Here is a 27,373-nt window from a genome sequence, read left to right as displayed (position 1 = left end):
AGGGGTTTGTGATGGCCACTCCAATACCTTGACTTTGTTGTCCTTAAGCCATTTTGCCACAACTTTGGAAGTATGCTTGGGGTCATTGTCCATTTGGAAGACCAATTTGCGACCAAGCTTTAACTTCCTGACTGATGTCTTGAGATGTTGCTTCAATATATCCACATAATTTTCCTTCCTCATGATGCCATCTATTTTGTGAAGTGCACCAGTCCCTCCTGCAGCAAAGCACCCCCACAGCATGATGCTGCCACCGCCGTGCTTCACGGTTGGGATGGTGTTCTTCGGCTTGTAAGCAACCCCCTTTTTCCTCCAAACATAACAATGGTCATTATGGCCAAACAGTTATATTTTTGTTTCATCAGACCAGAGGACATTTCTCCAAAAAGTATGATTTTTGTCCCCATGTGCAGTTGCAAACCTGGCTTTTTTATGGCGGCTTTGGAGCAGTGGCTTCTTCCTTGCTGAGCGGCCTTTCAGGTTATGTCGATATAGGACTCGTTTTACTGTGGATATAGATACTTTTGTACCTGTTTCCTCCAGCATCTTCACAAGGTCTTTTGCTGTTGTTCTGGGATTGATTTGCACTTTTTGCACCAAAGTACGTTCATCTCTAGGAGACAGAACGCGTCTCCTTCCTGAGTGGTATGACGGCTGCGTGGTCCCATGGTGTTTATACTTGCGTACTATTGTTTGTACAGATGAACGTGGTACCTTCAGGCGTTTGGAAATTGCTCCCAAGAATGAACCAGACTTGTGGAGGTGTACAATTTTTTTTCTGAGGTCTTGGCTGATTTCTTTAGATTTTCCCATGATTTCAAGCAAAGAGGCACTGAGTTTGAAGGTAGGCCTTGAAATACATCCACAGGTACACCTCCAATTGACTAAAATGATGTCAGTTAGCCTATCAGAAGCTTCTAAAGCCATGACATAATTTTCTGGAATTTTCCACGCTGTTTAAAGGCACGTCAACTTAGTGTATGTAAACTTCTGACCCTCTGGAATTGTGATACAGTGAATTATAAGTGAAATAATCTGTCTGTAAACAATTGTTGGAAAGATTACTTGTGTCATGCACAAAGTAGATGTCCTAACCGACTTGCCAAAACTATAGTTTGTTAACAAGAAATTTGTGGAGTGGTTGAAAAACTAGTTTTAATGACTCCAACCTAAGTGTATGTAAACTTCCGACTTCCACTGTATATTTACATTGCCAAAGTAAGTGAAATAGATAATAAACAAAAGTGTATATATAGACATAATATGACATTTGAAATGTCTTTATTATTTTCGAACTTTTGTGAGTGTAATGTTTACTGTTAATTTTTTGTTTATTTAACTTTTGTTTATTATCTATATATATATATATATATGTATATATCAATTCAATTTCAATTGAAGGGCTTTATTGGAATGGGAAACATATGTTTACATTGCCAAAGCAAGTGAAATAGATAATAAACAAAAGTGAAATAAACAATAACACATTTACAGTAAACATTACACTCACAAAAGTTCTCTCTTTGCGTGCAATTCGCCAAAAAACCCACCAGGGGTAGAGAACAGACTGAGCTATTTTCCACATATCCGGCGAAAAGAGAGTAAGATGGCTACAGAGGGTTTCCAAACCTTTCGTCTTTGATTAAATATTGTCATTCTGGATGAAAAATAGCGATAGTATCACCCCCCACCAACATACATCGTGATGGAAAAGAATCCCGTCACACGGTGGTCATAGTGGCACGAGCTTGAAAGTCTCTCGTTACAATCCGGTGTTCGTAGCAAGCTAGCTAGTTGTACTGCGTGGGCTAGCCTAGCCTCACCGGCCAGCTGTCCGTCAAATTCCTTGGTAAGTAGCCACTAGCTAGGCTAGCTAGTCCCCCTAACTAGCTAGACAGCGAGTAACCTTTTTAAAAAGTTTTTACCAAAACAAAATGGTACGCTAGCTACACATGGATAGCATGACACTAGTGTGGCATTACGATTCTACCGAAGTCTGACAGTTTACTCAATGCACGTCATTTTGACCAAAGAAGTTGTCTACAAAAGTAGCTACGATACAACAAAGGAGGACATACATGCACCCTCCCTCATTGTGTATGAAATGTCAAGGAAGGAGAGTGTAATGATATGTAGTTAGGCTCGCTAACTGCATTGCCATGGACATTTGACTGTTTTTAGAACAACTAGCTAGCAGACCCAATTCTTAACAAAAACATCTTCCATTGTGTTTTTTACTGCATTATTATTACCAGATAGCCTGTGTGCCCAAAGACTTCAGTCTCATTCATCACTTGTCTTGACAGCTGTCAAACTGCGTTGCTCAGTTGCAAGCTGTCAAAGTGATGTAATGCAATCAACTGCAATTTAACCTTTACACAGCTCTTCTGTGTAACATTAATCTTAAACGTGTTTCATGCATTTCAATAGGGAGAGGTCTATAAAACACAAAATGGGGACTCCAGTCAACATCCAAAACCCCAGTAAGACGTGGGAGCTAAGCTTGTATGAGCTGCACAGGAGCCCACAGGTAATGACAGTCACTTTCCACATAGGAATACTGACAAATGCATCCAGGTGAGAAGTGATATAACAGCATTGTATTGCATTCTCAGAAACAGAAGTTCAGTTATTTTTATAGTTTCTCAGATAACAAAAATCGATGCGAGGAACTGTGGAAGCATTGATCTCACCTACTTGTGAAAGTCCCATGGAAGGAAGGATGCTTTTTTTTTGGACCATTTATAAAAACAGGGCCATGGTCAATCAGTTTAAAGCTGACCCATGAAGAACATGGATGGGCCATCATAGACTAACCTGTGCCTGTATTGTGTGACATTCCCCTCCCTGCCTCTAGGAGGCGATCATGGACAGCACAGAGATAGCGGTGTCCCCCAGGAGCCTCCACAGTGAGCTGATGTGCCCCATCTGTCTGGACATGCTGAAGAACACCATGACCACCAAGGAGTGCCTGCACCGCTTCTGCTCCGACTGCATCGTCACTGCACTCCGATCAGGGTGAGGGACTCGCACAGCTGTGTGACTATTTGAGGACCCTTCATTCTGTCTACTCTGGACTGTGCTCTAGTTTAAATCTGAAGAGAACCTCCATACTAAAGGTTATTACATTTATGTGAAAATACTATATAAAAGCTTATCTTTAACTCACTCTCTTTCCTCTCCTCAGGAACAAGGAATGCCCGACGTGCCGAAAGAAGCTTGTGTCAAGACGGTCCCTGCGCCGCGACTCCAACTTCGACGCCCTCATCTCCAAGATCTACCCCAGCCGCGACGAGTACGAGGCCCACCAGGACCGGGTACTGGAGAGACTCAACCGGCTGCACAACAAGCAAGCCCTCAGCTCTAGCATCGAGGAGGGGCTGCGCATGCAGGCGCTGCACAGGTAGGAGATGAGGGGGGATGGGGTGTAGGGTTTATAGGTTTCCCAGAAATCTCAGTTGAAAGATTCTTGGAATCAGGAGAGTTGTCAGACCTAGTATGTGGACAAACAAACCACTGACTGCACAAGTCATGGAAAGTCCCTTCTTTATTGAGGATTGGAAGTTTAAAATGGCCTCTCGCTCTTTGCTCACCCTTGACGCCCCAGAGCCCAGCGAGTGCGCAAACCGGCGCAGGAGAGCGACAACACAACCTTCAGTGGCGGCGAGGACAACGGGGACGCGCGGTCACACCTCTCCCACGACTCTGCGCCTTCCCACGCGCCCCTCCCCCCGAGCCACATGCCCACTGAGGCCGGGCCCAGCCGGAACCCCAAGCGGCCCAGGGTGTCAGACGAGTCAGGCCCGGAGGTGGATGGGGGCAGCCCCACGGCCCCGCTCCGCCACCACAAAGAGGGTCCCGGCTCGGAGATAGAGCTGGTGTTCCGCCCTCACCCCCTGCTGGTCAACACACAGGAGTACAGCCAGACCAGGTGAGGGCTGAGCGTGTGTGTGTGGGGAGGTTGGTAGCTGTGAGGTGTTCTGTTATGACTTCATAAATGATGGTAATTTCAATTCAGAATGTATTCCTGAAGGGTCTTTTTAATTGTTTTGTTTTTATTGTCACATTCCTGTCTCAGATATGTGAAGACCACAGCCAACGCCACAGTGGACCACCTGTCTAAGTACCTGGCTCTGCGCATCGCTCTGGAGGAGAGGCAAAGAGACAGCCAACCAGATGCAGCGACTGAGAAAGGGAAAGAGGGAGGGGAGGCGGGGGCTAAGGGAGAGAAAGCAGCAGCAGGAGAAGGGGCCAGCCTGAAGAACGTCAGTGAGAAACAATACACCATCTACATCACCACATCAGGGGGCCAGTTCTCTGTGAGTACACAAGCTTATCAGTTATCTTTTTTCAGGGTGGGAGCTATTATCAGTGACTTGATCTAATTTATTTATTTGACCCATTCTCATACCTCTGTCACTCATATCTAAAAAAAAAAAAGTATCTCTCTCCTTTCTGCTCTACTTTGATCCTCATCCATTGCTTTATATTTCTTCCTACCATTCCTTTGACTTATTCATCTCCCTCACGTTTCTCTGTACCTCTTTCTCAGACTCTGAACGGCTCCCTGACTTTGGAGCTGGTGAATGAGAAGTACTGGAAGGTCAGAAAGCCTCTGGAGCTCTACTATGCCCCCACCAAGGACCAACCGCTTCAACCACCACAGCCACCGCAGCAGAAGTCCCCACAGCCCAAAGAGGGGTGAGGAGGACAGGAGCCCTCCCTCTTCAGCCTTTATCACTCCCTGTCTCTGACCGCCAACTGATCATGTGTGTCGGAGAGACTTTTAAAGATTTATGTGTGCTGCGTGTAGCTGCTTCTAAGGTAGTCATACGGAACATTCCATATATTGCTGAAGGTCTTCAACTTTGTCCTCAGACTTTGAAGTTTTTCTGTTTTTCCTCAGTAGCTTCAAATCAAACCTGAGTGTGAAGTTGTTTTTAGAATTCCTACAAATTAAAATGCTGTCTGGACTGGTGCACACACCGCCAGACAACACCTACGTAGTCCAGCCTTCTTTCAAACCTTCACAGACCACCAAGTATTGATGCTTGACATTGCATCAGGACTGCCACATTATGTTGATACATCATTTCAGATCAGCGTGAGTAATTTACTTTGGAAACTGTTGTGTGGAGATTAACTTTTTCCCTTTGAGACAGACTTGGGATGACCAGATGTCATAAAGGATGGTTGAATTGAATATTATGCAAGAATATACTGCTATATAGCAGTAGATTAGGACTTTTCTATACTGAATACAGCTTGCTTTGAAATTAGTTTATAATTGTAACTATTTATGACATTTCTATTTAATTTCTTTAAGACACGACTGATGCACTATGCCGCTTATGGAGGGCGTCAAGTAGCAACGGTTGGTGGAATTGAGCTAGTTAATGTGATTTATCCTAAGCTTGGACGCATAGAGGGTCCACAGGGCTTTTTCCTAATGCTAGCTTCATACCTTTCACTTCCTTTATCAAGTCTTACCTGATGCACTTTATACACTGAGTATACTCAACATTAGGAACACTCCCAACAGGGATGCTGGCCCATGTTGACTGGATGTCCTTTGGGTGGTGGACCATTCTTGAGACACACAGGAAACTGTTAAGCGTTAGTTCTTGACACAAACAAGTGGGCCTAGCACTTACGATACCCCGTTCAAAGGTACTTAAATCTTTTGTCTTGCCTATACAATCCATGTTTTAAGGCTTAAAAATCCTTTAACTTGTCTCCTCCCTGTCATCTACACTGAAGTGGATTTAACAAGGGATCATAGCTTTCACCTGGATAGTCCGTCATGGAAAGAGCAGGTGTTAATGTTTTGTATACTCAGTGTATGTTCTGCTGGCATAATGGGTTTTCTTACCTCAGTTTTTCTATGATCTTTGTACAATTAAGGCAATATATCCCACTTGGAACTGTTACTCAGCTTGTTTGTATTGCAATTCCTCTTGATCCATTCAGCACAATAAAAAAAAAAAGGCAAGGATTGCGGTGTTAAGACAGATTTTACATAGGCCAATTTATACTGCATGAAAATATTAACGCAAAAGTTAGTTCATTTAAGAAAATAAGTCAATTGAAATAAATTCATTAGGCCCTAATCTATGGATTTCACATGACTGGGTAGGGGTGGGCCTGGAAGGGCATAGGCCCAGCCAATCAGAATGATTGTCCTCACAAAAGGGTTTTATTACAGACTGAAATACTCCTCAGCACCACCCCCTCCTCCTCCACAGACGATCCAGCAGGTGAAGAAGCCTGATGTAGAGGTCCTGGGCTAGCGTGGTCTGCGGTTGTGATGCCGGTTGGACGTACTGCCGAATTCTCTAAAACTATGTTGAGGCCACTGATGGTAGAGAAATTAAGATCCAATTCTCTGGCAACAGCTCTGGTGGACATTCCTGCAGTCAACATGCAAACTGAACGCAAAACTTGAGCATTGTGTTGTGACCAAACTTCACATTTTAAAGTGGCCTTTTGTCCCCAGCACAAGGTGCACCTGTGTAATGATCATGCTGTTTAATCAGCTTCTTGATATGCCACACCTGTCAGGTGGATAGATTGTCTTGGCAAAGGAGAAATGCTCACTAACAGGAATAAACACATTTGGCCACATTTGAGAGAAATAGGATTTGTGCATATGCGACATTTCTGGGATTGTTTTATTTCAGCTCATGAAACCAACACTAAATGTTGCATTTATTTTTGTTCAGTGTAGTAAATTGGCCTAATCTTTAGTCAATTCTGCAATAATTGACCAAAATGAAACTTGGTTGCATGTTATGAGAATTTGACCCATAACACCTAGGTGGACAGTGCAGCATTTCATTCCATTTACTAGATTGCAAAAACCTAGGACTTCTATCCGACCATCACTCCAATCCCTTCTACAACCTTTTCAAAAGTACACCACATTGTATATGTATGAGTATAGTGTACACCACCTTTTCAAATCCTGGCCTTGAGGTCTGTTTACAGTGCCCGTGTTCAGTCCCCTCATTAGGGATCGATTTAGACTTGGGCAGAACATTGTGGAACATTCAGAAGCAATTGACACACCTGAAATTGTAGAATAAGGAATCTCATGAGTTCCATTCATGACATTCCCACAACCTTTGTTTACAGAATGTGGCCCAGGTGGGTGAAGTCTCTGGTCAACAAGTGACAATCAACTACCTACATGGGAGCAAAGAAAGCCAAAAGTGCTACTGACCGAGGCTCCGATCTGAGTCAACAAAAACAACTGCACCAAAACAACTCAGTATGAAGAGATGAACAAACAGCCAAATGTGTGAACTGTGGCATTTATTGACACATGGTGAGCAGGGAGACAGTTTACTTCTTCTTAGACACACCAACGGTGCGACCACGACGACCGGTGGTCTTAGTGTGCTGGCCACGCACACGCAGACTGAAAGAGAGAGGGATAACAGTCAGTCAGTACAAATGTATCCAGGAAGTCAACATGTGAGAAAACAGTAGGTTTGTAGGACAAACACTGAAAATTATTTGAACACGTTGACGAATGTGCATACCATTATACCATAACATTGGTATGCCTACAATAAGCACTTACTCAAGGAACTTGTGCAACATTTAGAGTTTTACTGCAATTGACTACAAAATCAATTGGCTAACAATGCCTTCTTGATACAACATCTCAGCAGTACAGAGATCAATCTAAACACCATTTACAGAGCATTTAGGGCCAGCTTCCTGGAATGGCTTGCAAGCATATTCAAAGAGTCTATTGAAAGTGCTTTTTAGTCCAATCACAAAAGGTTACATCTGCATTTCTTGCTGTTTGTGGTTTTAGGCTGGGTTTCTGTATAGCACTTTGTGATATCTGCTGATGTTAAAGGGGCTTTATAAATACAATTTGATTGATTAGGATGTTGTCCAAAAATAGGGATTGAACTCATCCAACAAGAAACACTTGTTTTTATTTTCCATGTGCCCTAATAAGCAACCCGGAACTAAGTAGTCTGTCCGGGAAACCAGCCCTTTAGCTGAAAATTGGGATTTCTCCCTTTTCATTTAATACATAAAACAGCCATGCAATATAAAAATGTATAATTTGGTGGGTGCTTATATTTGTCCTATTTCACATGTCAATTGGGGAAAAAAAAGTTTTTGTTGCATATCCCAAATCCTTCTGAGTGGGTTCACAGCCAGGGTCATAAAATAAACCTATATAGCTGGATGTCAGAACAGCGCTTACCCCCAGAAATGCCTGAGACCACGGTGAGCCCTGATCTTCTTCAGCCTCTCAAGATCCTCTCTCAGCTTGTTGTCCAGACCGTTAGCAAGGACCTATAACACACAAGGACCATTGTAAGACTGGACTCTTGGGAGACAAATTTCCGTTTAGCTTTCAGAAATAAACGACTCAATTTGTATTGATAAACCATCGACGGGACGTCAACACAAACTCAAAATAGTTTCGTTCCATTTTTGGAAATGAGTCACCAGACGTCTCAAGTCTGCTGCAGTCACATACCTGGCTGTACTTGCCATCTTTTACGTCCTTCTGTCTGTTGAGGAACCAGTCAGGGATTTTGTACTGGCGAGGATTCTGCATAATTGTCACTACCCTCTCGACCTGGGGACAAATGCATGTATACATCAACATTAGTGAGATGCTAGGTAGAAAAAGAAACTCAACAATGCAGACTGAGTTTGCAGATGACTGGCCCCATCACAATACCTCACTCAGTGATCCAAGATGATCCATGAAAGGAGTGTAAGGCCGGGATTCAAACAACCAGCACAGTGGTTTGTTTGAATTCCAGCCTCAGCCCCTCCAATACATACAGCTTTCATGTTCAGAAACAATATGTACACAACTGCCCCATGCATTCCTCTCACCTCATCATCGGTCAGTTCTCCAGCCCTCTTGCTGAGGTCGATATCAGCCTTCCTCAGGACAACATGGGCATATCGTCTGCCAACACCCTGTGCAGGTAATACACATTAACAATTACTTAGGTTAATTCCCACATTTGCCAACTGTGCAGACATCTCTACCTGGTTCTGAGAAAGACATTCTGAACAAGCTTACCTTGATTGCTGTGATGGCGAAGGCAATCTTCCTCCTACCATCAATGTTCGTGTTGAGAACACGAAGAATGTGCTGGAACTTCTCAGGAATGACCAGAGACTGCAGAGAAATAACAGAACAAACATGGTCAATAGAGAGATTCACTTTGCTAACTACATTGTCCTTCCTGAGGCCTGGGCTGGCAGTGGGCTTTCTAGGCAGCAAACAATGTGTGACTGAGTATTAGTAATTTGTATTTCCACAAGCAAAGCCTGGAAAAACTAGCAAACATGTAGTGTAAAAATCTCCAGCCTTCACCTGGCCATCTGCGAGTTCTTACTAACTTTAACATCAGCCAACAATGAGTAGCAATGAGATTACCAAAACTAGTTGACAAGGACGGCTAAAAACTGCTTGGCTAATACCAACCACACAAACAAACTAGTGTAAAAGTATGGGTTACAACAATCTATTTTGCGAATAAAAAAACACAACCAAAGCCTATATTGACGAAAGCTGTACCTTCATGCAGCATAGTATCAGCGCGGTATATGGTCAATTTAGTATTGGCAGGCTGTTCATTTACATCAATATATGCAACTTCAACATAATAAATACAGGATAAAAGCTCTCAAAAACAATCTTAACAATCTTACCATCGTTGTCCAATTTACAGAATGACCCTAAAAGCGACGATGAATGCAGATATTTAGTATAATTTTGGTAGCCCAATTCAGCACTCACCATCTTGGAAGCAGGTTCCGTTCAAAGAGGAAATTCCAAAGCTCTCGCGAGGGCTTTTGCGTTCGTTTCGAGAGTTCACTGAGGAAGTGGTTCCATCGGCAAAACTTGTCCGTCTGGGAACAAATCAAATCCAATTGCATTTTTCACATGCGCCGATTACAACTGGTGTAGACTTTACAGTGAAACGCTAGTGAAGTGCTCGGAGCCAGAGTCTTGCACAGAGGGTCAGGATAAAGTATGTGACAGTAGGAGTGAAGTTTGTGGAAAAAGTGGTTCCTTGCCTTTTGGCTGATCCATTTGTGGTTTCAAGAGGGGTGAAAGAAAGCGTTGGGTATTGTTAAATTGCGTCAATTCAAATCTGGTATAGGAACAAAAAGAGGTCAATACACGTCTTCTAAAATAGACTAGTATTTTAATTAATGCAAACACTTGAATGGTAAATATGATGTTCGTATACAGGCCCACTGAAACATCACGCAGGGCAGTCAGAGAACTGAGCTATTGTTATAAGTTCTTCTTTAAATAATCTGACAGAGATAGTTCCCGCTCCCTGCTGGGCCTGTCAGAGTAGAGGCTGGGTGTGGTTTAAACTTACCCAACCTATCGTTGGCGCTCAGGCTGGTCCCAGCCTCTTGGCGCTTCACTGTTGCCAGGTGTTAGTTGTTTCTGTTGCAGTACACATGTCCTTGAGCAGTTTAACGAAGAGGCAGTGTGTGTGTGTGTGAGTCACAAGTCTATCTCAGCCTACCCCCTAACGGTTCCTCACATTAATCACAGCTTGTTATGTTAAACAATCTATATCAGTACAGCACAAACCTATTATGTTTAATCATTAATGTATTCTTTCTAAGCTAGGAATCACATCTAGTTGTAAGAGAATATATACCCACAGTATAGTGGAATCGGTGAGGGTAACCAAAAGTGGTCTAGTGAAAATTGTTTGTGTCTCTGTTGGGCAGAGGGAGAAGGCGTTTTTTGGGGGTATCTGTACTTAGTATTTATAGTTTTGACTACTTTTACTTCACTACATTCCTAAAGAAAATAATGTATGTTTTACTCCATACATTTTCCCTGACACCAAAAGAACTCGTTACATTTTGAATGTTTAGCAAGACAGGAAAATAGTCAAATTCAAACACTTATCAAGATAACATCCCTGGTCATCTCTACTGCCTCTGATCTGGCGGATACACTAAACACAAATGCTTTGTTTGTAAATTATGTCTGAGTGTTGGAGTGTGCCCCTGGCTATCCTTAAATTAAAAAAACACGACAATTGTGCCGTCTGGTTTGCTTAATATAAGGAATTTGAAATTATTTATACTTTTACTTTTGATACTTAAGTACAGTACCAGTCCAAAGTTTGGACACACCTACTCATTCCAAGGTTTTTCTTTATTCTTACTCATTTCTACATTGTAGAATAATAGTGAAGATATCAAAACTATGAAATAACACATGGAATCATTTAGCAACCAAAAAAGTGTTAAACAAATCAAAATATATTTTATATTTGAGATTCTTCAAATAGCCACCCTTTGCCTTGATGACAGCTTTGCACACTCTTGGCATTCTATCAACCAGCTTCATGAGGTAGTCCATATTATGGCAAGAACAGCTCAAATAACCAAAGAGAAATGGCAGTCCATCATTACTATAAGACATGAAGGTCAGTCAATCCGGAAAATTTAAAGAACTTTGAAAGTTTCTTCAAGTGCAGTCGCAAAAACCATCAAGCGCTATGATGAAACTGAGCCTCCTGTAGCTCAGTTGGTAGAGCATGGTGCTTGCAACGCCAGGGTTGTGTGTTCCCACCGTGAAGCATAGAGGAGGAGGTGTGAGGGTGTGGGGGTGCTTTGCTGGTGACACGGTTGTTGATTTATTTAGAATTCAAGGCACACTTAACCAGCATGGCTACCACAGCATTCTGCAGCGATACGCCATCCCATCTGGTTTGCACTTAGTGGGACTATCATTTGTTTTTCAACAAGACAATGACCCAACACACCTCCAGGCTGTGTAAGGGCTATTTGACCAAGAAGGAGAGTGATGGAGTGCTGCATCAGATGACCTGGCCTCCACAATCCCACGACCTCAACCCAATTGAGATGGTTTGGGATGAGTTGGACCGCAGAGTGAAGGAAAAGCAGCGAACAAGTGCTCAGCATATGTGGGAACTCCTTCAAGACTGTTGGAAAGGTATTCCAGGTGAAGCTGGTTGAGAGAATGCCAAGAGTGTGCAAAGCTGTCATCAAGGCAAAGGGTGGCTACTTTGAATTTGTTTAACACTTTTTTGGTTACAACATGATTACATATTTGTTATTTCATAGTTTTTATTTCTTCACTATTATTCTACAATGTAGAAAATAGTGAAAATAAAGAAAAACCCAGGAATGAGTAGGTGTGTCCAAACTTTTGACTTGCACTGTATATTTTAGCAATTACATATAATTTTGATACTTAATTATATTTTAATCAAAATAACTTTTACTCAAGTAGTATTTTACTGGGTTGACTTTCACTTTTACTTGAGTCATTTTCTATTAAGGTATTTTTACTTTTACTCAAGTATGACAATTGAGTACTTTTTCCACCACAGTATGTTTGTTTGTGTTGTGTCGGTATGCGTGTGTGTGTTGTGTGTGTGAGTGCATATGTAGTGTTTGAATGTGTGAGGGATTTGTGTGGCAGTACCTGTGAAGTGTGTGGGAGTGAGTGAATATGTATATGGTGTGTATGTGAAGTCCAGTAGGGTCAGAGCAAGATAGAGAAAACATATTTAAAAGATAGCTTTTAAACAATATACCAATAAATAAAATATAAAATACCATTAAGTGTATATTTGTCTAATAATTGTATCCAACATACATTTATTTTCAACTAATTTCAAAATGATCTTTGTTTTTTGTTGTTTTGTTTTTCCTCACGTATCCCGGGGACATTGCGGAGGAGCACACTACGTTTGCAGTTTTGTTTAGGTTTGGAAGTGATGGCGGACGGAGCAGTGACTGGTGCTATGTCCGATGTAAACACAACTGTCAACTCAACGGCGAATGCCATGGCATATTTACAAGATGAGGTAACGTTAGCTAATGATTCTGCCATACCATCTATGTTTATGATAACTTGACTGTTCGACTTATGTTGCTCTCTGTGTTCTTTACATTGACAACACCAGCACAACTTACGTAGCTAGCTAGCTAGCGAACTAGTAGATATTCTGATCTGTCTAGCTAGCCAAGCTACCGTTATATCTCTAACCAGCTACATTTCTGATGATTTACATTAACAGTAGTGTTTCCTGTCGTTGTTATGTTTGCATTGCATCATTCAGAGATGCAAGGCTAGCTAGCCAGTCTTATTGATTGCTAACAAGTTAAAAGCTATGGTCCAGGGCGTCGTTCCTGCACCAGAGCTAGCAAGTTACCTGCTAAGGTGACCCATACCTCAGAAGTCCCCACTGGCCCCAAGTGAGAGTAGACCAGAGCCCTATACTTTTTTGGGGCCAGGCCTCAGAGGTGGACACATATAAAGCAACTGTCTAAAACCTGCAATTGAAAAGGCCTATTTAAGTAGTTAGATAAGTATTTACTCTTATGAATGGAGTAGCTAGCTAGCTAATTGAATTGTTCTATCTTCCTTTACAAAGTACATGTTGATTTACTGTCATTCTTCAACAGATGAAGCCTGACACAGACGCCATGGCCCCTCTCAACCTGGGTGACTTGGACTTGACCACAGATGAGTTCATCTTGGATGAAGTGGACAGTAAGTCCTTAAGCATTATTGTCTTTTGAATGAAGTAATGGTCATATCATCTGGTAAAATTAGTTCATAGCCAAATAGTAATTTAGCTAATTAGTTCAGTGTCTTGGATAAATGTAAGAACTGACCCTAATGGAGATTAAACTAGCTACTTTCATTTACTTCCCCTCCCAGTTCACATACAGGCTAATCTTGAAGATGACTTGGTGAAGGAGGCACTGAAAACGGTAAGACCATGGTACCATGGCTGCACCATGCATGTCCCTAAACATCAACACATTTCAGTTTTAATTTAATTTTTGGTTAGTTTTCATTTTATATATTGTATATAAGGCTACATTCCTTCAACTGATGGTTTCCTTTCATCTGAATCTGTTTCTTTCAGGGAGTTGACCTCAGGCAATACTCTAAACACGTGGAGGATGAACTCCAACGGATTGAACAAGCTTCCATCAAAGACTGTATCCGTTAATGTATTAATGTCTTGAATGATTGTGTGAAAGAATTTGTGCATTATTTATGGTAATTCCTGACAGATACAGTAGTTCACCCTGATAGGTAATCCTTGACCAAGCTTGTGTCAGATATCAAGGAGAGCCAGAACATTGCCTCTCTGCACAACCAGATCACAGCCTGTGACTCCATACTGGAGGTGAGTGGATAATGCCCTCAATCAAAAGTGTATCAAGTGTCTTCAGAAGTCCATAAGTCCATTCTAAATGGATCAGCATTTTTGCATGTGCAGGTTTTGAAAGAATGCTTTTGCAATTTCCTAGTAAAAATATGCAACGAAGCCAATGATACATCTATTTTCTCCCCTCTCGCTCTTGCTCTCTCTCTCTCTATACCTCCCTCTCTCTCTCTGTCCTCACCTTTCCCCTCTCTCTCCAGCGAATGGAGGGCATGCTGAGCGGCTTCCAGAGTGACCTCTCCTCCATCAGCAGTGAGATCCAGACTCTGCAGCAGCAGTCGGTCAGCATGAACATGCGGCTGAAGAACAGGCAGGCCGTACGCTGCCACCTCAGCCAACTGGTGGATGAGCTGGTGGTGCCCGGCGCTATGATCCAGTAAGGGAGTGTGTGTGTTTGTGTTTTATACAGCTTTGTAACGATACCTGTTTAGTTTTTATGGGAGATGTGAATAGAAAGAGGGTAGGGAGCACATGTCATATTGATGTCTAACGAGACATTTACTTGACAGTCTCTATGATGTTGTAAGTGTTCCTATGGGTAAGCATGTATTCTAACAATTGTTCCCCACATTTTGTCCCTCTGCAGGATAATCCTGGAGAGCCCGGTTACAGAGCAGGAGTTCCTTGAGCAGCTCCATGAGCTCAACAACAAGATCAATTTTGCCAAAGAGCTCAGCTTCAGGGAGACTTTGGCCTGCTCTGACATCCAGGACATTGTGGACCGTCTCAAAATCAAGGTGAAGATACAGGGAGGGAGGGAGAGAGAGAAAGATAATGGGATGGGATGGGAAGAGAAGGAGATATAAGCGAGGAATAATGGTGTGGAAGGTAATGGAGCAAAGGTATTCTGTATAAAACAGGCTTTTATTTTGTTCCACAGGCTGTCACAAAGATCAGAGAATTTATCCTGCAGAAGATTTATTCCTTCAGAAAGCCCATGACCAACTATCAAATCCCCCAGAACACTCTCCTCAAGTACAGGTAATGATATAGGCTTATAACCGCCTGATTCATTGCTTCAAAACCTTCCACATGTTTGGATACCGTAAAACAGACATAGGAACACTTACGACATCATAGAGACTCAGTCAAGTAAAATTCTCATTACAGAAATCAATATGACATGTGCTCCCTACTGTCTATCTGTCCACATCTCCCATAAAATCTACACAGGTACATGTATCGTTACAAATCTGTATTATACACACACACACACTCCCTTACTGGATCATATACTAAAAAGCACCACCACAATCATGTATCTACACAGATCTAAAATGTTTCTTCGTACTTTAGGTTTTTCTATCAGTTCCTCTTGGCAAACGAAAGGACAGTGGCCAAGGAGATCAGGGATGAGTATGTGGACACTATGAGTAAGATCTACTACAGTTACTTCAAGTCCTACAGCGGCAGGCTCCTCAAAGTACAGGTGAGTGAATGACACAGGTGCTAAGGGAGAGAAGGAGGCTAAATTGGAGAGTTAAAATGCCTTCTCTTGGTTTATAGGCTCAATATATCATTGTTCTGGAAAAGCATGCTGTTTCAAAGTCTCACTATAATGTACAGTAGGGCCTATGTTGTGTTTGAGGGTACAGCATTTTCAACAGTGTCGAGTATCATATCAGTCAAATTAGCAGATCATACTTAATACTGTTCTCGTAACATCTTTCTCTGTTGACAGTATGAGGAGGTGGCAGACAAAGATGACCTGATGGGAGTGGAAGACACGGCCAAGAAAGGTTTCTTCTCCAAGCCCTCCCTGAAGAGCAGGAACACCATCTTCACCCTGGGCCAGCGGGGGACCGTGCTGAGCCCTGCCGAGCTGGAGGGGCCCATCCTCATCCCCCACACTGCCCAGAGAGGGGACTGCAGGGTGAGACCACTGGCAGGGCTGTACTACCCAAATCAGACCACCCAAACTATACCATATACTACTGCATGAGAGTAACAGACATTTGGAATGAAATTAACCTACCTTATTATAAGATGTTATGTACTACTTTGAAATTATTTGAACATGCATAGAGTATAAGGTTGTGAGGTAAAGACACGAAGCCAACCCTAAACTTCTAGATATCGTTAAGCTGTACTGCTCCAATACACCTGTGCTTCTCTCACTACCTTCTTGTCACCACACTCATCTCAAAGGAATGTACAGCGGCAGATGTAGATTATTATGTCACCCAACCAACCTTCTTCCTCCTGTCTCAGTATCCCTATGAGACGCTGTTCCGCAGTCAGCACTACGCCCTTTTGGACAACGGCTGTCGAGAGTTCCTCTTCCTGTCTGACTTCTTCATGGTGGCTGGAAATTCTGCGCTGGACCTCTTCAACAGCGTCATGGGAAAGACGCTCAGCTTGTTCCTGGTACGATAAGACTTCTCATACAAGAATTGCTGTAAAAAAATGGTTAAGGCATAACACAGCGTTTAACAGTGGAGTCCTTCTTTTTGTAAAATGATGATGATGATTGTCTCTAATTATGATATGACTAACTCTTTCTCTAACGTACCTATACCCACCTTTCCCTACCATCCTCCCTCTCTCCTTTCCCTACCATCCTCCCTCCCTCCTTTCCTACCATCCTCCCTCCCTCCTTTCCTACCATCCTCCCTCCCTCCTTTCCCTACCATCCTCCCTCCCTCCTTTCCCTACCATCCTCCCTCCCTCCTTTCCCTACCATCCTCCCTCCCTCCTTTCCCTACCATCCTCCCTCCCTCCTTTCCCTACCATCCTCCCTCCTTTCCTACCATCCTTCCTCCCTCCTTTCCCTACCACCCTCCCTCCTTCCTTTCCCTACCACCCTCCCTCCTTCCTTTCCTACCATCCTCCCTCCTTCCTTTCCTACCATCCTCCCTCCTTCCTTTCCTACCATCCTCCCTCCCTCCTTTCCTACCATCCTCCCTCCCTCCTTTCCTACCACCCTCCCTCCTCCCTTTCCTACCACCCTCCCTCTTTCCTTTCCTACCACCCTCCCTCCTTCCTTTCCTACCATCCTCCCTCCCTCCTTTCCTACCATCCTCCCTCCCTCCTCCTTTCCTACCATCCTCCCTCCCTCCTTTCCTCCCATCCTCCCTCCCTCCCTCCTTTCCCCTACAGAAGAGCATGTCCACCTATGTATCGGACTGTTACGACAGCATCGCTGTGTTCCTGTGTATCCACATCATCTTGCGTTTTAGAGCCATCACAAACAAGAGGACCATCCCAGCCCTGGACAAGTCAGTAACACTCTCTCAGCACAAATACTAAATGACACTCCATACACTTTTAACTCAGAGCATAATGCTATATAGGACATATCCTATTTCCTGCAGTATGCTGTACAGTTTATTAGGTACACCACCCCGTTCACGAAAATGGATCGTGGCTGTGGCTTGCTATATAAAGCAGGCATACAGGCATTTAGTTAATGTTCGATTGAACGTTAGAATGGGCAAAACGAGGGACCTAAGCGACTTTGAGCGTGGTATGATCGTCGGTGCCAGGGGCGCTTGATCTAGTATCTCAGAAACGGCCCCCCTCCTGGGCTTTTCACTCACGACAGTGTCTAGGGTTTACAGAGAATGGTGTAACAAACAAAAAACATCCAGTCAGCGGCAGTCCTGTGGGCGAAAACAGCTCTTTGATGAGAGAGGTCGAAGGAGAATGGCAAGAATCATGCAAGTTAACAGGCGGGCCACAAAAAGACAAATAACGGCGCAGTACAACAGTGATGTGCAGAACGGCATCTCGGAACGCACAACTCGTCGATCCTTGTCACAGATAGGCTACTGCAGCAGACATCCACACCAGGTTCCACTCCTATTAGCTAAAAACAAGAAGAAGCGGCTCCAGTTGGCACGCGATCACCAGCACTGGACAATTGAGGAGTGGAAAAACATTGCCTGGTCCGACGAATCCCAGTTCCTGTTGCGTCATGCTGATGGCAGAGTCAGGATTTGACGTAAGCAGCATGAGTCCATGGAACCATCCTGCCTGGGACAGTGTACTGGTGTGGGGAATTTTTTCCTGGCATGTGTTAGGTCTGTTGATACCAATTGAGCAACAAACGTTTCCGACACCTTGTAGAATCCATGCCCTGAAGAATTAAAGCTATTCTGGTGGCAAAGGGGGGGATCCAACCCAGTACTAGATGGGTGTACCTAATAAACTGTCCGGTGTATATGTTATATGTAAGGGGAAAGTCAGAAACAATTCATTGTTAAAACCTATGATACAGTAGTCTTTTTACTGTATGTACTGTAAAATGTAACATTTGGGGCCTTACATGAGACATGCTAATGTAATTTGTTTCATGAAAATGGTCCCGTGTGGCTCAGTTGGTAGAGCATGGCGCTTGCAATGCCAGGATTGTGGGTTCAATTCCCACGGAGGACCAGTATGAAAATGTATGCACTCACTACTGTAAGTCGCTCTGGATAAGAGCATCTGCTAAATGACTAAAGTGTAAAATGAAAATCACATATTGATGTCAATAGATTTGTTCAAAGAAAACACACATCTTAACTCAGAATTGACCCTTGATGCTTATGTAATTGTTTCTCCATGGGGTGCCAGGTACTGGGAGGCAGTGCTGGAACTGCTGTGGCCCAGGTTTGAGCTCATCCTGGAGATGAACATTCAGAGCATCCGCAACACGGACCCCCAGAAACTGGGCGTGCTGGACACCAGACCACACTATGTATGAACACACACACACACACACACACACACACACATGTATTTCATGTATTAATGTCTAATAATACCAACTGTTGATACCAGTTGTGTTCATGTTTCAGGTCACACGCAGATACGCAGAGTTCTCTTCTGCCATAGTTAGCATTAACCAGACATTCACCAGCGAGCGAACACACACCCTCCTTGGCCAACTGCAGGTACACAACTAAATAATAATAAAAACAGTACAATAGTATAAATAGTGGGGATCCTACAGTTAGCGTGAACATTTGAAGTAGTGCTTTGTGTGATTTGATATAGCTAACACTGGTATTTTCAGGTTGAAGTGGAGAACTTTGTCCTGAAGATGGCTGCAGAGTTCCCTTCACGCAGGGACCAGCTCATTTTCCTCATCAACAACTATGACATGATGCTCAATGTACTCATGGTGAGAATAACAAAAGTTTAAAACCATAAACATGAACGATTAACTTATTTACCCACCTGAAATGACTCCTTCATTCAGTCATTTACATAAAAATGTTAGTCATTTAGCAGACTCTCTTATCCAGAGCTACTTACAGGAGCAATAAGGTGCCTTGCTCAAGGGCACATCAGTAGATGTTTGACCTAGTCGGCTCTGGGATTCAAACCAGTGACCTTTCGGTTACTGGCCCAATGCTCTTAACCGCTAGGCTATATCTTGTGAATATACAGAATCGAAAGATGTCATGCTGTTTTCCTCTCTTTCTCTCCATGTCATAGGAGAGGGCAGCCGATGACAGTAAAGAGGTTGAGGGCTTCCAACAGCTCCTCCAGGCCAGGAGCCAGGTAAACCTGCACAGGGATTCTGGGAAATTGAGTTTTGTCATGTGTGCCAGATTTACGGATAATCAGTTTACTCAAAAGTATTTACTCCAATGAAACATTCCCCTCTTTCTTTCTCCTTTCATCAGGAGTTTATTGAGGAGATTCTGTCCTCTCCCTTTGGTGGCATGATAGCATTTGTGAAGGAGAGCGAGGCGCTGACGGAGAAAGGGCAGCTGGATAGACTAAAGAATGATGAAGGTGAGTAGAGGGAAAAGATGCAGACCTTTTTATAATGTAATTGTTTGCAGAATGTTTTCATGATTATACATATAATTGGTTAAATAGTTATGTTTATGATAGAGAACAATTTGTTTATGCAAACGGCTGTGTATCTACCAGGGCCAAGATATCCTGTGGTGTGCCACAGGGTTCGATAATTTGACCTTTGTTATTCGTAATCTATATCAATGACCTTGCTGCTGTGTCTTCAACGTACTTCCCATTGTCTTTGCTGATGATACCAATTTCATTTTATCACACAATCATTTTGATTAACTAATTAATTAAGCCAACACGGGTATGGTCACATTTTTTGAATGGTTCCAGATAAACAAATTGTCTTTTAAATGTTAAAAAAATCCAACTTTGTATTCACTAGTAAGAATAAGAAATATTGTAAAATAAGAGCCAGAATCTCAATTGGTGGGAATGAAATGGAACAAGTCACATCCACTAGATTCCTCTGATTTATAATTGATGAAAGGTTATCCTGGAAAGATCATATTCAGTTTGTCTGTAGCAAAGTGATGAAATCTGTTGGTATCATCAGAAAGATTAGTGGTTTGGTTCATCAGGTTTGCTTCCTAACTCTATACTATAGCTTAAACTACCAATATCTCATTTACTGTAATATTGTCTGGGCCAGTACATATGCCTCCTATCTACACAAATTACTCATCATACAATTTAAGACTAGCCAACTCCTCTAAATACCTGGCTCCATCTGCACCTTTGTTTTAAGAAACATAATATCTTGTCTATTTACGACAATTATGCACTTTCGTCTACAAATACTCATACCTCTCAGACAGTTTACCAAAACCCTTCAATGGATTCTTCCAGGTTAATTCTGAAATCCATCTATATAACACTACACTGCGATAACCTTCACCCTCCCCACTGCTGCACCTCACATAGTCAATTCTCTATCAGATACAGAGGTACCATACTCTGGAATTCTTATCTTCACATTGCCAAAACATCATCGTCCCTCAATAACTTAAAGTGTGGACTGGGGGTCCACCTGATGAACCAAACTACCCACGTTTTTTTATCTGTACTGTTTTTGTCTTTCGTGCGAATAAATAAAACCTATGAATGTTTCCGTTTACACGGTAACCTTCTTCTCTTTCTTCTACTTTCCTCCTGTCCTGTCTCATTTTATTTACCTCTACTGTTTGGACTGTTTGTTTCTACTCTGCTTTGACTTTCCACCATAACAATTGTCTTACATTTCTCCCACACCTTTTCACACCCATACCTCCCATCTCTAAACTCATGTTGTTTTCTTCTACCCCCTTTCTTTCTTTCTTAGCCCGGATCACCCAGCTGGTCAGGGGTTTCTCCAGTACATGGAAACAGTCTGTGGAGGCTCTGAGTCAGGACGTCATGAGGTCCTTCACCAACTTCAAGAATGGCACTGGTATCATTCAGGTACTGCCCTCTGTGCTTTCTCTAACGGGTGCACTGACCGAAAACATACACGTTCTAAACCAGTAATATAATTGTATGTAATTAAAGGCTATACAGAATATTTGCCCCTAGGGGTGCTCTTGAGCCAAAAGGGGTCCCTTAAATCGACAGAAATATTTAACATTTTGGCAACCATGAGCCACGGGCTGTTACAAGTTTTTTTTCTTCTCTAAAACGTATCATTCAATTTGACTCCTATCCTCCAGGGGGCGCTCACTCAGCTGATCCAGTACTACCATGGCTTCCACAAGGTGCTGTCCCAGCCCACCTTTCGCAGCCTGGCCGTGCGCTCGGAGCTCATCAACCTACACCACCTCATGGTCGAAGTCAAGAAACACAAGCCCAACTTCTAACTGGACACTCAAAGAGTAGAGATTTAGGAATGATGGGGATGTCATGGATTAAATGAAGGAGCTCAAAATCCGACGCGGCCTGATTTGGAAACAAGTGAAAGAGTATATCCCTTTGCTTGTGACAGCACTCCACTGACTAAAGACTATGTATTGCACGTGGGAACCTGTCGTTTGTGATTTGACATTGTACCAATGTCGATGGGTAAGGTGGTGTTTAAAAGTGCTACCTTTTCTTTCATGGATGGTGGGTTCTTTGTTTTCGGGGAGGGTATAGGGGGATGAAGAGCCAGAAATGGGAGGGGGGAAGGTTCAGTGGTTATGGGGATTGACAGGAGAGATCACAAGGCTGTCAAAAGAAACGGAGTAGATGATCTATTCCAGACAGGGGTGCACAACTTGTGCTTGTTTTCGTTTCGCCTTGGCACATAATTGAACAATTACTAGCTTAAGCGTGAACTCACCTGATTTCCCAGGTATAATCCAGTCTGTGGGTAAAAGGCAAAGGAAAAAACCACCATACACTGCGGCCCTCAGATCTGTGCACCCCCAGTCTATTATGAGTTTGAGAGGGAGGAGGAAAGGAATTGGTATTTCCTGGGTCGCTGTTGTGTTCTGTGTATACTGTAAATTAATACATTCCAATATGTTATCATCTAAGTTGAATATACTCACAAGGCTGTAAAGGACCATCACATGGCTGTCATTTAATGCTTTATTTAACATAAATTAAGATTACATTGCTGTAATAAAATGGAACACCAAAACAACTCACCCTTTCATTTGATTGTATTATATACTTTTTTGTATATAATGCTAATAAAATGTTGGTTTCATGCATATCTATATTCTCAGTCATGGGAAATCCATAGGTTAGGGCCTAATGATTTTATGTAAATTGATTGATTTCCTTATATGATCTGTAACTCAGTAAAATTGTTGCATGTTGCATTTATATTTTTGTTCAGTGTGTGTATATATATATCTATCATAGGAGTAATATAATATTTACAAACACTGAACTTCCAAATTAAACATGGTGCTCTCAGATTTTTATTTGTACAATCAAACCCATTAAAGCTAGAATCCTTAAATGAAACAATAACAGCCTGTGTTTCGGTAAAAAGCTGAGAGATGAACCTGGAGAAATGTACCGACTCAAATTCATAGACAGAGGTATGGAGCCAAGGACTGACCATCCATGATAACAGTTTTAACCATGTTTTGAGGCTATAAAGTGTATTTACATTTACATTCTTTACTAACATTGGAGTAAAACAAGCATGTATTTGAGGTTCTGATATGCCTGTAGACCAAAAAGCACTTTCAATGGATGAAAGTGCTTTTTAGTAATTGAAAGTGCTTTTTAGTACAGGGGTATGTTTATTTGGTTCTGGGAAACCAGCCCAAAAGGTTTAAACCTTGTTAGAGGAGATGTTGAATCAGGGGACTGATCAGCAGGACAAATACAAGAAGCAGAGAGGAGGACCTGTAAACAGTCGATTTACCTAGAGAGACAGAGAAGATAACTTGTTCAAAATGTACTATTATTGTCCATCAGTCTTCGACAGTGTCATGAACTTGGTATACTTGCCTTGCATAAGTAATGTCAATTATTTATTTCAGTCTCTTACCTACAGGTTTGTCCTGGATCTGGGGAAGCTTTAGAGTTTTAGCAACTTCTGTGGGATACACCATTTAAAATGTTAGCAGCAGTTGCACGTGTTTACAGATACATCACAAACAAGAAACAAAAGGTTATGCATTAGCATTTAGGACATTTTATTACCTTCCACTGTGAGTTTCACAGTGCTCACCGACAGCCCATGGGAATCCAGCACCTTAAATGTCCCAGAGTTGTCCATCCTTAACCCTCTGAGGACCACCACCCCTTCAGCCTCCTCAAGATGACCTCTGTTGAGCTTCTTGTCACCCCTAATCCACAGGACCTTCCACTCTGTGCTGTTCCTCCCTTGGAAGACCACTCTCATGGCCTGGGGAGTGTGGAGCTTCAGGACCAGGTCTTCACCAATGCCCAAGGACAGCTTGGACTTATGGTCTGGAGAGAACAAGGAGAGATGAGGTTAGCTAAATAAAACACAACCATTTCAGCCCAGGTCTGACCTGTAGATCTACCCTTACCATAGACTGAGAGCTGGACACTCTGGATGAACACCCGCCTTTTCATCCTTTCCCCGTCAACCACCATGAAGCTCTCGTAAAGCCCCACGTCCCCAAACTGCACGTCGCGCAAGATTAGAGAGCAGTCGCCCTCCCAAAGCTTTTCCTTAGGTACCTCCACCCGCCCCTCAAACTCGCTGGCCTGCCACTGTTGCTCTCCCTTCTGCTCAAACACGGGCTCATCGGGTGTCTGCCATTGGATGTGGCAAACTGGGACGTCGTCTAGCTGGGACCTCCATTTGCAGGGAAGGATGGCTTGGCTTCCAACAGGGGAAGAGATGGAGACAGGGACGGAGGGCAGGGAGGAGGAGGCTGGAGGAGAGAGTTGGAACAAATGTTTAGAAAATCATAGATTGTTTGCCATTGTTCAAGTTCTAATTGTGGATAGTTTATTTATACTCACCAACACAGCCGACAATCCACAGACAATGAAGATGCATAAAATGTCTGAAAAAAAAGGAAGAAAAAGCAGGATAAGAGGATTTCATGAAATAAATACAAAATATATATAGGCTATTGGGGGCCGATTCAGACTTAGAAATGTTCGCCTTTCCTACGCACTTTTCAGTTTTTGGTTTTCAGAGACTTACCTTATTCAGTCTTGTAACGTGCTCTGCTGGTGTGGCTACCTTGCATGCTCTAAATAAATGTAATTCAACTGTTGAAACTTGCTGGCCAACAGATTTTCTCATTGAGTTTTCATTCAATAGGGTTTTCAGTACATTTATCTTAAGCCATCCCTTTAAATAAGGTGTACCTTTTACTTTGAATTTTGTCGACACACTAGAATATATCAAGAGAACGAGTTCAGTATATTAGGGATCAATGAAAGAAAGCCATCTAAATATACTGAACAAAATTATAAACGCAACGTGGAACAATTTCAAAGATTTTATTGAGTTACAGTTCATTTAAGGAAATCAGTCAATTGAAATAAATTCATTAGGCCCTAATCTATGGATTTCACATGACTGGGAATACAGATATGCATCTGTTGGTCACAGATACCTTTAAATAAAGGTAGAGACGTGGATCAGAAAACCAGTCAGTATCTGGTGTGACCACCATTTGCCTCATGCAGCGCGACATCTCCTTTTCATAGAGTTGATCAGGCTGTTGATTGTGGCCTGTGGAATGTTGTCCCACTCCTCTTCAATGGCTGAGCGAAGTTGCTGGATATTGGCGGGAACTGGAACACGCTGCTGTACACGTCGATCCAGAGCATCCCAAACATGCTCAATGGGTGACATGTCAGGTGAGAATGCAGGCCATAGAAGAACTGGGATATTTCAGCTTCCAGGAATTGTGTACAGATCCTTGTGACATGGGGCCGTGCATTATCATGCTGAAACATGAGGTGATAGCGGCGGATGTATGGCACAACAAGCATTTCCCTACACCCGCAATAATATCTGCTAAACACGTGTATGTGACCAAAAATGTTTTATTTGACAATGGGCTTCAAGATCTCGTCACGGTATCTCTGTGCACTCAAATTGCCATCGATAAAATGCTATTGTGTTCATTGTCCGTAGCTTATGCCTGCCCATACCATAACCCAACTGCCACCATGGGGCACTCTGTTCACAACGTTGACATCAACTAACCGCTCGCCCACACCATACATGTGGTCTGCGGTTGTGAGACCGGTTGGACGTACTGCCAAATTCTCTAAAACGACATTGGAGGCGGCTTATGGTACAGGAATGAACATTCAATTCTCTGGCAACAGCTCTGGTGGACATTGCTGCAGTCGGCATGCCAATTGCATGCTCCATAAAAACTTGAGACATCTGTGGCATTGTGTTGTGTTACAAAACTGCACATTTTAGAGTGGTATTTTATTGTCCCCTGCACAAGGTGCACCTGTGTAATGATCCTCTGTAGCTCAATTGGTAGAGCATGGCGCTTGTAATGCCAGGGTAGTGGGTTCGATCCCCGGGACCACCCATACGTAAAAATGTATGCGCACATGACTGTAAGTCGCTTTGGATAAAAGCATCTGCTAAATGGCATATTATTATTATTATCATCATGCTGTTTAATCGGCTTCTTAATATGCCACACCTGTCAGGTGGATGGATTATCTTGGCAAAGTTGAAACGCTCACTAAAAGGGATGTAAACATATTTGTGCACAACATTTGATAGAAATAAGCTTTTTGTGTGTATGAAACATTTCTGGGGTCTTTTATTTCAGCTCATGAAACCAACACTGTCAGCAGTGTATCTGTAGACACACCTCCGCCACACCTTCATTTATAGGGGTTAATAGCATGCTATTCTCATGCTTAAATTCAAGGTCAGAATAGCATAGAGAGAAAAGTGCATAAAAAGGGAATTATGTTCCATTTATGCGTGTGTAACTCGGGTCGAAATTCACCCCTTGACGCACAGCCAGCCATTTGGCCTATTATGTAAAACTGTTGTCAAACAAGTCACAATTAGAAAAAAAACAATAACATGTTTTACTTTCATCTACCGAAAAATGTAAAAAAAATATATATATTTAAACCTCACTAGCATATTTGGCACTTCTTGATGTGAAATCAGTTTCGTTTCTCCTCCTGTAGGCGTTTCAAAAATAGAACGATATAGTTTCTATTGAGTCTCTTTGAAGCGACAGGCTGTGAGCCCTGCTCTGAAAACGAAACTAAGGAATATTGCGGTGCTAGGGAATGCACACATGCATCTCCTGTAGTAAACCAACTAGTCCACACATGACATCCACCAAGAAATTCATACATCTCGTTTAAATTAGTTACCCGACGTGAGCACATAGCCTAGTGCAGCACAGTGAATAAGAATAGCAGTTAGGCAGTGTCAGACTGCAGATACAAATGCTTTTTTTTTTTACTCTAAGAATTCTTTAGATTATTTGCTAAATAACATGCACAGTTAAATTAAATACATAGTTGTCTCTTACCGGTCTCGGTCTATGCCATGCATTTTCATTGTAACAGACAGCGAGTTGGTTGACTCCACCTCGAACTTCTAAGTTGTGAGCCTGAGCAGCCGCAGCAAGCAAGCCAGTGTAAGCCGCGTCAACTGAGCTACCAGAAACGAAACCTAAGGAAAATAGTCATACTAATTACATTGTCATTTATTTTGAAGTATGGGGAACTTCGCAGGAAACATAACCTAAGCTACATTGTCTGAAACCGCAACAAATGTCAAATGTGGTGGTCTCTTTCCTGTACATAAGCATTTCCCCATTCAATCAATTACCTGTACCATAGGCTCTCTTTAGTACGTTCATTAGGGTTGTCTAGTAGGGAATAGACTGTCATCTTCACAGGTGAAATATCCGGATATTATGGGGAAATTAGTCTACCTGCTCATTTTCTTTTGTAAGTATATTGATGGATGAATG

At 42.5% G+C, this 27,373-nt stretch overlaps 4 protein-coding genes across 5 annotated transcripts; 2 read left to right on the top strand and 2 right to left on the bottom strand.

Annotated features, from left to right (window-relative positions):
• The first annotated feature begins 1,558 nt into the window (after window positions 1–1,558).
• Window positions 1,559–6,622, top strand: LOC311118292 (E3 ubiquitin-protein ligase RING2-A-like). Its single transcript, XM_084157610.1, has 7 exons — window positions 1,559–1,849; window positions 2,431–2,530; window positions 2,858–3,018; window positions 3,188–3,403; window positions 3,608–3,931; window positions 4,079–4,319; window positions 4,553–6,622. Exons 2-7 carry the CDS (start codon window positions 2,453–2,455, stop codon window positions 4,703–4,705), a joined length of 1,173 nt encoding a protein of 390 aa, XP_084013736.1. The 5' UTR covers window positions 1,559–1,849; window positions 2,431–2,452; the 3' UTR covers window positions 4,706–6,622.
• Window positions 6,623–7,297: 675 nt separating this feature from the next.
• Window positions 7,298–9,855, bottom strand: LOC311118306 (small ribosomal subunit protein uS13). The gene is made up of 6 exons (XM_084157611.1): window positions 9,794–9,855; window positions 9,071–9,169; window positions 8,878–8,964; window positions 8,510–8,611; window positions 8,231–8,322; window positions 7,298–7,420 (listed from the first exon to the last, which is right to left on the bottom strand). Exons 1-6 carry the CDS (start codon window positions 9,794–9,796, stop codon window positions 7,345–7,347), a joined length of 459 nt encoding a protein of 152 aa, XP_084013737.1. The 5' UTR covers window positions 9,797–9,855; the 3' UTR covers window positions 7,298–7,344.
• A 2,916-nt stretch (window positions 9,856–12,771) lies between these two features.
• LOC311125345 (vacuolar protein sorting-associated protein 52 homolog) lies at window positions 12,772–22,659 on the top strand. Its single transcript, XM_084158396.1, has 19 exons — window positions 12,772–12,872; window positions 13,474–13,561; window positions 13,733–13,785; window positions 13,944–14,019; window positions 14,143–14,210; window positions 14,450–14,625; window positions 14,836–14,986; window positions 15,130–15,230; window positions 15,546–15,678; window positions 15,931–16,122; window positions 16,461–16,616; window positions 17,349–17,467; window positions 18,807–18,930; window positions 19,031–19,126; window positions 19,249–19,356; window positions 19,674–19,739; window positions 19,865–19,976; window positions 21,313–21,431; window positions 21,677–22,659. Exons 1-19 carry the CDS (start codon window positions 12,783–12,785, stop codon window positions 21,821–21,823), a joined length of 2,175 nt encoding a protein of 724 aa, XP_084014522.1. The 5' UTR covers window positions 12,772–12,782; the 3' UTR covers window positions 21,824–22,659.
• Window positions 22,518–27,013, bottom strand: LOC311125355 (uncharacterized protein). 2 transcript variants are annotated; one of them, XM_084158397.1, is made up of 6 exons: window positions 26,927–27,013; window positions 24,405–24,448; window positions 23,963–24,313; window positions 23,610–23,879; window positions 23,455–23,502; window positions 22,518–23,328 (listed from the first exon to the last, which is right to left on the bottom strand). In XM_084158397.1, the coding sequence occupies exons 1-6, from the start codon at window positions 26,953–26,955 to the stop codon at window positions 23,246–23,248; spliced, it is 825 nt and encodes a 274-aa protein (XP_084014523.1). In that variant the 5' UTR covers window positions 26,956–27,013; the 3' UTR covers window positions 22,518–23,245. The 2 variants fall into 2 exon arrangements, with proteins under 2 accessions (XP_084014523.1, XP_084014524.1); XM_084158398.1 differs by having other exon boundaries at window positions 23,152–23,328; window positions 23,455–23,499.
• Window positions 27,014–27,373: the final 360 nt, after the last annotated feature.

Source organism: Coregonus lavaretus, assembly GCF_964263955.1.
Source record: "Coregonus lavaretus genome assembly, chromosome: 3".
Taxonomy (NCBI): domain Eukaryota; kingdom Metazoa; phylum Chordata; class Actinopteri; order Salmoniformes; family Salmonidae; genus Coregonus; species Coregonus lavaretus.
The sequence above is the reverse complement of the archived record's forward strand: the minus strand, read 5'-3'. Positions and strand labels throughout refer to the sequence as shown.

What these genes read in the sequence shown, in the direction of transcription:
- LOC311118292 (XM_084157610.1), top strand. Translation starts at nt 2,453, where the DNA reads ATGGGGACTCCAGTCAACATCCAAAACCCCAGTAAGACGTGGGAGCTA. An exon ending in AGCTGCACAGGAGCCCACAG is followed by an intron (nt 2,531 to 2,857) that starts GTAATGACAGTC and finishes CCCTGCCTCTAG; the next exon opens with GAGGCGATCATGGACAGCAC. An exon ending in CGCATGCAGGCGCTGCACAG is followed by an intron (nt 3,404 to 3,607) that starts GTAGGAGATGAG and finishes TTGACGCCCCAG; the next exon opens with AGCCCAGCGAGTGCGCAAAC.
- LOC311118306 (XM_084157611.1), bottom strand. An exon ending in AAGATGGCAAGTACAGCCAG is followed by an intron (nt 8,323 to 8,509) that starts GTATGTGACTGC and finishes TGTGTGTTATAG; the next exon opens with GTCCTTGCTAACGGTCTGGA. An exon ending in GGTCTCAGGCATTTCTGGGG is followed by an intron (nt 7,421 to 8,230) that starts GTAAGCGCTGTT and finishes TCTCTCTTTCAG; the next exon opens with TCTGCGTGTGCGTGGCCAGC.
- LOC311125345 (XM_084158396.1), top strand. Translation starts at nt 12,783, where the DNA reads ATGGCGGACGGAGCAGTGACTGGTGCTATGTCCGATGTAAACACAACT. An exon ending in ACAAGCTTCCATCAAAGACT is followed by an intron (nt 14,020 to 14,142) that starts GTATCCGTTAAT and finishes AGCTTGTGTCAG; the next exon opens with ATATCAAGGAGAGCCAGAAC. An exon ending in AACACTCTCCTCAAGTACAG is followed by an intron (nt 15,231 to 15,545) that starts GTAATGATATAG and finishes TTCGTACTTTAG; the next exon opens with GTTTTTCTATCAGTTCCTCT.
- LOC311125355 (XM_084158397.1), bottom strand. Translation starts at nt 26,955, where the DNA reads ATGAAAATGCATGGCATAGACCGAGACCG. An exon ending in CATGGCATAGACCGAGACCG is followed by an intron (nt 24,449 to 26,926) that starts GTAAGAGACAAC and finishes CTTTTTTTTCAG; the next exon opens with ACATTTTATGCATCTTCATT. An exon ending in TGTCCAGCTCTCAGTCTATG is followed by an intron (nt 23,880 to 23,962) that starts GTAAGGGTAGAT and finishes TGTTCTCTCCAG; the next exon opens with ACCATAAGTCCAAGCTGTCC.